This window comes from Crinia signifera, chromosome 6 (genome assembly GCF_055691185.1).
Source record: "Crinia signifera chromosome 6, ASM5569118v1, whole genome shotgun sequence".
Classification (NCBI taxonomy): domain Eukaryota; kingdom Metazoa; phylum Chordata; class Amphibia; order Anura; family Myobatrachidae; genus Crinia; species Crinia signifera.
In genome coordinates, this window is record NC_139222.1 from 267,136,002 (window position 1) to 267,148,245 (window position 12,244).

General features: G+C 45.5%; 1 protein-coding gene across 1 annotated transcript in view; it reads right to left on the reverse strand.

Annotated features, from left to right (window-relative positions):
- EDRF1 (erythroid differentiation regulatory factor 1) overlaps positions 1 to 12,244 on the reverse strand; it is a 48,911-nt gene continuing 36,667 nt past the window's right edge. Inside the window, exons 21-24 of the mRNA XM_083149534.1 lie at positions 11,895 to 12,048; positions 9,088 to 9,203; positions 6,046 to 6,194; positions 1 to 1,777 (exon numbers count right to left, since the gene is read on the reverse strand). Of these exons, the coding sequence (XP_083005660.1) occupies positions 1,606 to 1,777; positions 6,046 to 6,194; positions 9,088 to 9,203; positions 11,895 to 12,048 (591 nt within the window). The 3' untranslated portion in view covers positions 1 to 1,605. The remainder of the gene's footprint in view (positions 1,778 to 6,045; positions 6,195 to 9,087; positions 9,204 to 11,894; positions 12,049 to 12,244) is intronic.

The following is a 12,244-nucleotide window of genomic DNA, read 5'->3' on the forward strand; positions in this document are numbered from 1 at the left end:
TTCATTGTAGTTTTTAATAAATAAAATATTTAAACTTTTTTTTAATTTAACAATATATTCACATTTCCAGGTAAAGAAAAAGTATAATATCAGCTTAAAAAAGTGTAACAAAAACAGTCACAGAGTGTGGCTACAGGTAATGGAGTAAAGTGGATTTATGACTGAACCTTCTTCCAAATTTGTGACTGGTGTACCGTCAAGCCTTGTACAATGATTTGAGTGAGAACAGTCAATGACTCCTTGAATATGGGACAAAGTCCGAAAAAACGGATTTGTTTACTGTGTGTCATCATTCAGGAAAATACAAAAAGAAAACAAAAAACATTTCTTTATTTTAAAAGGCACAAACCCCCAAATACTCCTAATTAAGACGATGCTGAGACTGTAGTTTGATGTAATCCCCTAAAGCAGGCATGTCCAACGTTGGCCCTCCAGATGTTGTGAAACTAAACATCCAAGAATGCTTTGCTACAGTTTTGCTATTAGAGAATGCTAAAACTATTGCAAAGCATGCTGGGATGTGTAGTTTCACAACATCTGGAGGGCCAACGTTGGACATGCCTGCCCTAAAGTAAAGGCTATAGGCAATTTAGGGGATTGTGACTGCCTTCTTATTGATTTTGTTTCCCATGCTCTTCTTTATGACTTAACCCTCTTCCAGAACCCCACACTTAAACATAAAAAGCAAAGTTCCTATGAAAAGAAAAGATATTTCTCTTGACTTAAATCAGGTTTTTTTGTAACCTCCAGAGAGACTTTGAAAAGGAGATAATGAAGAACAGTATTCACATATTTAAAACGGACTAGCTATTTAAAGGAACAAAAAGTGGGTATTGCAGCTTTCAATAAGAATGAAGGACATGTGGAAAAAACAAAAAGGCTCTGAGATACTATTGCGGAAGCAAAAGTAGTGCAACAAAAATATTGTTATATGTAATTAACCGCTTAAATATGCAAAATAATGGGAAAGAATATTGTAAAAATAGTATCAGGGAAGTTGCAGCAGCAGCAGTAATACAGTTAGACTCTTAAGGCCCCCCATACACTGGGTCCGACTTGTTCTTAGGACAAGTCGGATCAGTTTGCCCTTGATAGACCCCCGGCAGCTCTCCGGGAGGCTGCTTACGATTTGGCACTTGAGGAGCCAAATTATATATGCAATATATTGAACGCGATTTATTGCATGTATATCGCTGGGGAGCTGGAGGGGGCCAGGCAGCGGGTCCGTCGCAGGGACCCCGCTTCCCAAATTCGTCGGAATCGGCCCAAATCAGCTCGATGTATGGGCACCTTTAGCCCACAGAGCCCTGCACAATACCATGGAAGGGATGGGTGTTAGAACATGGGAAGGTGCACAATGCCATTACAAAACAATAATAAATAAAACCTACAGGTGCCTGCAGTGGCCAAAAATATTGGCAGCCAAACAGTATGAGAAGATTATCTTAGAACTTCTTACTGAGACAATTCCCATGGAAAGCCGGTTCTGCATATTGTAACGGCGCGTGTACCGATGGCACGCGGAACGAAGCACGTGGAACTAACCAGCAATCCCAGGTTAAACAAGGCACAGCACTCGCTCAGCATTCTCCGCACAGTCACGTGTCAGGGAACACCAGCCTCATGGGCTTTACCCTTAGGAGGGAGCTGATCCAGTATAGTTACGAGCAGGTTCAGTCTCTCAGACAGTGTGGCGGAACTGTTGGTGGAAGCCCGTAAGAGATTGGAGTAAACTTGCTTGTAGGTTTTCAGAACAGTCTCCTCTTCAGGGGAATTACTGGGGGGACACAAAGCACAGCTGATTGGACAGGTTCTACAACAGGGATGGGGAACCTTTGGCCCTCCAGCTGTTGTTGAACTACACATCCCAGCATGCCCTGCTACAGTTTTGCAATTTGGCCATGCTAAAACGGTTGCAGGGCATGCTGGGATGTGTAGTGCAACAGCTGGAGGGCCGAAGATTCCCCATCTCCGTTCTGACCACAGTCTTATACACAATACATGATCTATCTACAACATAACAAGTGTAACACAGCTCTGTATTGGACACTGTGAGGATCTTTTATTTGAAGCAATCAGCGCAGTTTTCACATGTGACAGAAAAAACATAACCACTAATATTTTGCACCTTCCAGTCGAACGACGACTGAAACACTAAAAATAAGAGAATCAACCATTTCCTAATGTCATAAAGACAACATACATTCATCATCAATTCAAGATATAGGGCCGGATGCATCAAGCTTCCAAAAGTGCTGAAATGGAGAGCGATAAACAGCCAGCCAATCAGCTCCTAACTGTCAAGTTACAGGGTAGGTTTGGAAAATGGCAGTTAGGAGCCGATTGGCTGGTTGTTTATCACTCTTTGAAGCTTGATGCATCTGGACCATAAAAAGTAACAAACCTTATTTTAATGGGGATTAAATCCAAACACAAGATTCAAGGTGACTGATCTGAACAGCCAACCCGGGGGGTTATTCACATTTGTTCGGTCCTCCGTGCATTCGCAGAGGACCGATGTTGTGCGTCTGCGCGTTTCTGTGCATGTGCAGACGTAAGTTGCGTGCACCCACGGCGGCGTGCGGGGGGCGCCGGGCTGCTCGATTACCATATGGGAACACCCAGCATTCCATGGGCGCTCTCATGGTAATGAGGATATGACGCTGGTGTGGGGGGAGGGCAGCTGACATCACCAGGTGGGGTTTGGTGGACTCGCAAGAAATCAACCTAGAATAATCCCCCTGGTGCGCAGATCGCTATTCGGTCATCCTAATGATCCTCACCCATGCAGATCACAGCTTGTGAGGCTATGCGAAGTGGTGGTGCACACGGCTTATAACCACAGACAATCGCTTGCAGCAGGTTAGAACATTTCATACGGGGGATTTCCTTGTGAACCGGGCAGTTACAGCACAAGATCGTATTGTAATAACCGGTCATGTGGTCTTGTAGATACCGGGAAGTTATGCAGTGGAGTGCATTAGCGTGATAGGTATCACAAGCCACTGATGCATGACAGGATTTGGCATAGAAATACGCCATTGTACACTTAGAATTCATACTCAGAGCCTCAGCTGCAAACAGAAACACAAGTGTCTCACAGCGAATTAATACACCTGATCTCCTATGCTGCGACTAAGATGCATTTTCAGCAATAAAGATGCCAGAAAAAAACTTGCGCGATGCCAGTAGCGTCTCACAGGACCCGGTACACCTAGAGGGACAGTTGGGAGCAACTAAAGCTACATATGGTGCATGAGGAAGGATGTTGTCGACAATAAATAGGTCGACAGGCCAAAGGTTGACATATCTTAGGGCGCGACATGGTCAAAAGGTCAACACAAACAATAGGTTAACATGGGATAGGGCCTACATGAGTTTTTCACATTTTTTTCCAGAACAGGTGGTTTTTCATACTTTACTATCCAAGTGGGCATAAAGGGAAAGTATAATAGTGTGCCAAGCGTAGCGAGGCTCTGTGCCCGAAGCTTGGCGAGAGGACGTGGTACACTCATACAGTCGACAGACACCAAAAAAAAGTGAAAAACTCACGTCCACCTATTACTTGTGTTGACCTTTCAACTCTCAACCTAACCAATGTCGACATAAGCCATGTCAACCTTTTTAATGCGTCGACCCATGTCCGGTCATCCAATAGCGGTCGACCAAATGACTGGCATCCTTAATATAATGGACCCTATGACCTAAACCCCACGGGGACACATCTGTAGTCAGTTATAACAGTAATGCCGACACGGGACAGCAGGACCACAGGGAAGTCTCTGTTTTAGTTGGCTTAGGCCTTTAATGAACAAAATGTGAAATAAGTAACCCCAACAGTAAACAGGATTAATCAGGAACACAATTAGAATGTCACTGTAATAAACCATCTTCCAGTTTCCTCAAGGAAGAATTTGCTTGTATAAGTATAAAATAAGGAACCTTTGTCAGGGCTACTGCAAACCACGGGTCCTAACTCAGGAGACGCGGGGCCAAATGTACTAAGCTTGAAAAGTGATAGAAAGTAGAGTGATAAACCACCAGCCAATCAGCTCCTGACTGCTATGTCAAAGGCTGTGTTTAAAAAACGACAGGTAGGAGCCGATTGGTTGGTGGCTCATCACTCTCCATTTTATCACTTCTTAAGGCTTAGTACAGGCTTAGTACATACAACAAGCCACAAATCACCGTCGGAGCCTGACTGCGCTCAGGCCGCGGTACTACGTCCGCTCCCGAGTCACTAGTGGGAGACTATCAGTTACACATGGGCTGTTATGTTACAGCACTGGCCGCGTGCGCAGCGGCAGCAATTCTCCCGCTGATATCCCGGTGTATTCCTCCATAACAAACTAGCAGCTACTTAGAATTTATGATGGAGTCCTGTACATAAAAACTAATTTATCTCTGCAGATTAGTGATCTTGGCAGCAAATGCAGTGTATATAAAAGAGATAAAGATGTGCAGGTTTCTTTATATTGCACAGGATAAACCTTTAAGCTGATGAAATATCAAGACACTAGAGAGCAGAAACAATTACCAGTTTTGGACAATTACACTAAACAACCATCTATTTAGAATGTAGTGTTTGGGTAGGTCATTTATTGTGTGTTTCTACTGCCATCTTGTGGCGCTTCCATGGCATGCAGCCAACCTGTTTACTATGTGCTTACAAGGCATTCGAACATGTACACTTCCAGCGGTTACATCTCTTCCTATATTCATCTGTAAATATATTATCTAGAGTACATTCAAACAAATAACTGGAGAAATATGTATAGACTTTGGTTTTATAGTTTAGGGATTTGGTTTTACAGTTAGCGGTTAGTTTAGGGATTTGGTTTAGGGTTAGTTTAGGAGATTGAGAAGTTGGGTTGGGTTCCTGGTTTGTTCTGTGTCACTGATGCACTTTTATCATATCTTAAAAATGGGTTATTGGCGAGTCAACCCGGGTCAAAATGCATCGTAAAAGCAACCAACCCAGGTTCTAAAAAGGGATAAACCCGGGTCACCTTGTGTATAACGGTCGATTCTGGTTTAGGCTGAAAGGGTCGGAAAGCGGTATGAAGGGCAGATTTAGTAAGTTAGGAGAAAATATAAAGTGGACAGTGACAATGCATCAGCCCCTAACTGTCAAGTCACAGACTGGGATTATAAATGATAGTTATGTGCAGACTGGTCATATCCCGGTCTGTAACATGGCAGCCAGGAGCAGATTGTCCAGGCCCCCCAAATCTCCGTAGACTTGGATAAATATAGCCCATAATCCCTCATTCAGACGTTCCCTCGTGATTTCTGGACATACCGGTCTTCAGTACTGGTTTCCCTGGTAACCCACGCTGAACGATCTTATCAGCACCATTTCAACCGAGCCATTGGTTCAACAAATTCTGCCACTTTCTTCACATATGAAGTTCCATCAATTATTGTTCATTTACATTCATCATTTCCCCTATATAGCCCCTTCTAGCATATACCCATATCTCTATCTAGATCCGTGGTTCCCAAACTTTTGTGGATCACAGCTCCCTAGGAGTAGGAGTTTTTTTCACTACATCCCTAGGGCCAACAGTTTCTTATTGAGAAATTCAGCCAAAAATATTACATTTTTTGCAACAGTGTTCACATGTCCTTAGGGTCAGATATTTGGTGAGGGACAGGATTTGCTTTTGTTTACATGCATATTTTAGGACTGGAGGATATAAATTCTGGGCTTATCGATTAATGGACTAGAATTTGAATTGGTCCTGGGCCGTGAATCCAAGTCCCCCCTGGGTGAAACTGAACACAGTATAGGAAGTGGTGAAACACGTGTCCTGTGGTGTATCGCAGCTTAGCGTAGCCGGATCACGATGCCGCACATGTTCGCAACGCTGCATGGGCCCATCACAATAAATGTGTACGCTATGTTGCGTTCTGTATACCGTGAGAAGACACATCTGTGTATAGGATTCCCACACACCATTATAGTACCAGGAATTGTGGTATCTCTGTATAACACATACCGTTCTCATATTACTAGTAATAACAGGGAACGGTGCTACTTACCCCATTTTCTTCTTTGAGGTTAAAAGCTTCACAAGTTGTAAGAGAACAAATGACAGACGGGACTCAAATATATTTACAAGTTTGACAACTTCTTCCTTCCGGAGGCCGCCTGCAGAGTCCTCTCCTGGCTCACTCCGATCCTCCGTTCCCTGAGAAGGACACATCTCGTTAGTGGTAGCACCCATTACCTATACATGCATCTCGGACACATCCAGTTAGTGGTATCGCCCATCACCTATACATGAATGTGTATCTATACCAGGCTGACTGCAGCCTCCCCCACTCAGCAGCAGTGTTCCCAGCGACTGCTCCGATATGGCAGCTGCTGCAACCAAAATACATAAATGTCCTGTTACTGGAATACATCCCAGGGTGCCCTGCTGCACACGGTTCTAGAGCATGGTGACACGCTGATTCAGGTCATACCATCCTTACAGAAAGGTACATGCCAAATCAGAGAACTTCCACTGAACAGCAAGAACATCGTCTTTCTTACATGTTATCTCTCTATTTTAACGTTGGAACCGTGTGATAAATTCTGATAGACACAATGGTACAGGCATTGTTCTGAGTCACTTAATATAAATAAAAATTATTTTTTTTTTGTTATCAATGAATCTGGAAATGTATTTGAAAATATGCAACTTTTTATTCTATAAAAGAAATCTACAACCCAGGAGAACCTTTCAGTGTGGCAGGATTTACCGCTCAGCTTAAAATAAACTTCCTCTAAAATACAGACACCAACCTTTACCACTAGGGGCATCACAGACACCAAACTTCCTCTAACCACTTACGCAACCTCTACCACTAGGGGGCACCACAGACACCATCTTTTTTACTTCACATAATGGGGTATGGCGAGCATTGCCTATTGCTCGCCGTCATAGCCTGCCCTCAGTATTTAACGGACACCCCGAACTCACCGTTTCCACCTCGCTATTTCCAAAGAAGTGGAAACGGCTAGAGTGCGGCCATCAAAGCGGTGAGGCTCGCGGCTATATGCAGCAGGTTTGCTGCGTTAGCCGTGAACTTCGCCGTTCCGGGAAATCCCAGCCGTCCTCTGACTACGAGGATTCCCCCGAACCATAGAATAGGGTGAGCGGCCAGCGAGGGGGTTAAACTGCAAGGGTGGCTGGTTTTCGGTGATCCTCACCGATAAACCATCCTCGCCATAAAAACCCCCTCGCCGGCTGAATTGAATACACCCCAATGAGTCTGGTTCTACTTTTTAAGTTGACCGTGTCTAGGTCCACAGTCAATAGAGCGACCACTTTTGGTTGACAGGCAATAGGTCAACACAAATGTCGACGCATGACAAGGTTGACACATGACAAAGTCGACATGACCGATACACACACAACGCTGTGCAAATTCAAAAGTTGCGATGATAATATGGGCAACTAGTTGGACATATAGATCAGTACTCTGACTCTGGGTAGCTACAAACGCCCCTCGGCCTGTACAGCTGCGGCAACTTCTGACAGTCTAACTTCAGGATGAACGAGCCAATCATGTCGGCAAGGCCGGTCTTCAAATGATGTATCATGTATGGATTACACACAGATAAGATCTTACTGACTATTTATGTAGCGGCTTACAGACAAGACATAAGCTGAGATGGTAAATGTCTCCCGCCCTGAAGTACATCAGCTAAAGGCTCACACAGCCCCTATTATATACTGCTGCGGTAGTCCAAGGGAACTGAGAAACACCTGGACGTGCTCCAGCAGCGTGGAGGAAGGTGACATGGGACACTGCAGAGACGGATAGACCAAGTGCAGAGCTGCAGCAGCACCAGACACATCCAGGACATGTTACACAAGTACTCACAGCCAGGTCACCGCACACTGCAATGCATGCCTCCATTCCTATCACTACGCTACGCCCAAAATAAAAATAGACTTATGGAGAGGAGAATAACCGCTCACAACACTAAATATAGCATTTATAGTCTATGCGAAGGATGACATTAAGATCAAGCACATCCTTAAAGTAGACCAATGTGTCCTGGTGTCTAAGGGGTAAATTAACTAAGATCCATGTAACACACCATATTTGGTGTTGGTTGAACTCTCGAAGCACAAGATTGACCTCTATTTACCTTGTGGGTAACCAAATAGCTGTGATTCCCACTATATGCTTCTATGGAGAAATCTCAACATAACTGCCTTAGGGCAACGGTGTTTGACAGCGCTGCCGCACAGACAATTAGTGGAGGGGCACTACTTGCCGCTCCCTGATTGGCTGGTGGCTCAGCTAGTGACAGAAATCACGAGGAGGACTTAGAAAAAGGCCATCTACGCGGAGACACATAGGGACATATTCAATGCGGCCGGCGAGGGGGTTAAACGGTGGGGGATCGCCGAAAACAAGCGACCCTCACCTTTTAACCCCCGCGATGTGTGCACCCATGGTGAACAGGGTGTTTGCTTGGCGCACGCACCCACAATTGCGGGTGGGGGGCGTGCGGCTGTAGGCCAGGCGATATAGCCATGGGAATGCCCAGCATTTCATGCAAATCGCCCAGTAATGTGGATGCGGGCAGCTGACATCCACTTCCTGCCGAGCGTGCGCGTATATCTAAGTGACCTCAGAGTCACTTCGATATGTGTGCACCTTTGACATTATTCGATGGTTGGCCCCCATCGAATGATGTGGGTGGTTCCCCCTAGCCGGGCAGGGTCTGGTGGAATCAACCAGAATAACCCCCATAGTGTAGTGTGCTAGGGAACTAGGAATATCGGATACAGCAATTAATCATATAATGAATAAGCAGCCTGGACTATGACTGAAGTGGCGGCTTTCTGTATACAGAGCGCCAGTATCTGGGCATTTGGGCAGACGTGCCTGGCCGGCTATGTGCGCGGAGTACCAATGCTGCGGGCAGTCGATAGTCCTGGAGCTGTAGTACAGGCACTTCTGTAAAGGTTTCACATTCAGGAAACAGATGAGAGGCGGCGATGTGAGACCTAATTAGACGCAGCGTCAGCACATTTCCCAGCCGGTGTATACGAGCACGGCTTGGACCGGTTCCCTCACCTGATCGCTTCCACACTCAAATTCCTGGTCAATAACGACAAAAGCACAACGTGTTTTCATCATAATTTCAAGAGCTGCGTGGAGGCTCTTCAGCTTTCCAAGACAACTGTTCTGGCCTGTAATTAATAGAAAACAGACAATCAAGGAACAGGGTATATGAAGATAACGAACCACAGACGTTCTAATCGGAATTATAAAGAACACATAATGGATAACAATTCCTGCTGAAACAAGAATGCAGACTCCTCATTTGTTAATCAATAAATATCATTAGAAACCTCACCAGGCCTATATATTTCTGTCTATGAAGTACCTTGTTAAAATAATGGGATTTATGGTCTTACCTAGATAAATCCTTTACTTTGAGCCAATGGGGATTGACTTTATAAAGTCAACTCCAGGCCGACGTGGATACTGGGGGTATGACGTGGATAGTGAGGATATTAACCATTGTGTATTTTCAGGGCTCCAGAGGCACAGTGCTGGCTATGTAGTTTACCAATACAGCATAGTGCTGTATTGGCATTCTCTATACACCACTACGTAAACTATGTAACTGCCGCCGTGAAACTACACCAAAAAGTACCAAAATTATCCCTAGTATGTATGTACATGAGCTGTCCAGATTGTTTTGTTTCAGGGAGCCCTCCCCAATGGGCAAGTTTTTTTTTAAACCCCCAACCCCCCTCTGTGTTTCCCGGGATCGGGCAGGGCTGCCGAGCACGCCATCACCCACTGCCCGGTCCTGGAGGAGCCTGGGCTGGGCAGCAGGAGTCGGGCAGCGGCTGAAGCTGATCTCAGCGCTCAGATCAGCGGTGCTGCCCAGCAAGAGGGAGCGAGGGCAGTGGCACTCCTGAGAATTTTCCCGGGTTTGCCAGTCTGCGCAAAAGGAACATAACCCAGAAAATTCTCGGGTATACCAGTGAAGGGTTTAATGTTTGTGGCTGCATAATGCGTAAAAAAAAAAAAGATGTGTTGCTATTTATGTGGACGGACTCTGACGCATCCTCAACTTCTCCCCTCTACATTTTTCTACCTCTGTGTTTTGAAAAATCAATAATCTGAGAAGAGTTCTAACTGGATTTTGGAGTAATCCTTTTTCCGTTTAAACTCGTCAGCAAACCTGTAAGACCGACTTAATTCTTCACAAAGAGGAAAGGAGATAGAGATTAAACACTTGGACTAATAATATTTGAACACATCAGATAGTACAGGGCTGTATCCTCCTCACTACAACAAAGGGGACTTGCACACATTTACTAATACCCCTTTTACACCTCCGAAAAATCCGGGTCAGCAGCGGGTCAGACCCGGATCATCGGCGGTGTAAATGGGGTGTATCCGTGTCCATTTACACGGGTCCTCTACCCAGGTCCTGACCTGGGTAGAACACGGTCAGGACCCGTGTAGAGGCCGGTGTAAATGGTGCAGCACGGGATGAGGCAGGTAGTACCTGAGCAGCGGATGGGAACTTGGCTGATTTGTTGATGCACGGCCACTCTGCTGCATTGGCAGCTATGTCCTTCCGAAGCCTCCTCCTCTTGTTTTCCCCTTCACCAGGGCAGCAGCATAGACAAGTGCGGAGTGCGCGGCAGCCGCACAGCCCGCTGGGAATTGTAGTCTTCGGATCGTATGTGCCGCTGCTATAAGAAATGGAAGGCCTGGGGAGACTACAACTCCCAGCGCCGCCCTCTTTCCACCGAGTCCTCTCCGCTCCTCGGTAGAATAGCCGGGACAGACAGAGAGAGAGGAGAGGTAGTCCGGGGGGTCAGCAGGCTTCATGTGACCTATGCTGGCCACAGGCATGACCGGAGGGGTCACTGGCTCTGTGTGTGGCGCTAGCTGCAGAGGAGAGGGGAGCCCCAACACTACATGACCTCCCTCCATTCTACCCAGTGCACGCAGCTATATATATATATATAGTGGGTGACAATGAGCTTCCAGCTCATATATATATATATATATATATATATATATATATATATATATGCCTGTCACACACTCTCCTGCTGGGGGGCTTGGGGTATTTATAGTCTGGGGGTTATACTGTACTGCCTGATGGCTTCTGCCCTTAGGTTGTCCTGACCTGTCTTGGGGCATTATACTCTAGAGGTAATACTGCCTGGGACTTGGTTATTATACTCTGAGGGTAAAACTGTACTGTCTGGGGGTTTGAGATACTTGAAAAAGGGGTTGTAGCCCCAAAATGAGCTGTTGATGGCCATTTTTAATGACATCTAAATGAAATAGCAGGGCTGACCCAGGTTCAGTGTAAATGGTGCAGACCCTGGTCCGACCCAGGTCGAAGTGCTGTGTAAATGGTGTATAAAGCAGGGTCAGATCCTGAAAACTCCAGTGTTCAAAGACCAGGGTCCGACCAGGGTTTTTGGTGTAAAAGGGGTATTACACTGTACACCGTGTAAGCAGATAACCAGGTTATAGCATTCATTGTGTAACATTTTAGAAAAACTTTAAACCAGCCATTAAACGATAGATCAGGATCTCCTGTAGTTGCTATAATTTCCAGAAGCTTTTACTGGCGTACCAGTTTCATGAAGTGTTTTGAAGATTTTTTTTTTAATTAAAAGAACATCGTTCGGTCACAAAATATCCTTGTTTAAAATGCATGGAATACATTTACGCCTGTGACCCACCAAAAATGTTCTATCATAATCCTATACAAGAGATTAGGCAACTGGAAGGCGTGACTGAGGCCTGCATGGCCTTCAGCATTAAATCGGCCATTCGTTTGTACAGCGGCATATGATCAACATGTACAAGGTGAAACGGATGCACACAAAACTTACTGGACATCTGGAATTCGGCGAAGGCCACCCTCTCCAGCTGGACCCTGAGCAGCTCACACGGAGCATCCTTCAGGACCTGGAAGAGTTTCACTGATTTGCTGTAATGGAGATCAGCGAGGATCCGATGCTGCTTTCTCAAATGTTCATCGCCGACCTGTAGAGAGAGATCAGGTTTCTATGAGAAAAAGCTGGAAATGTAGGATACAGCAGGGGTGCTACAACTCGGTGCTCAGGACCACTCACAGTTCAGGTTTTCCAGGTCACCCAGCAGGTGCACAGGTGCATTTATTACTCACTGACACATTTTAAAAGATCCACAGGTGGCGCTAATTATTTCACTTGATTCTGTG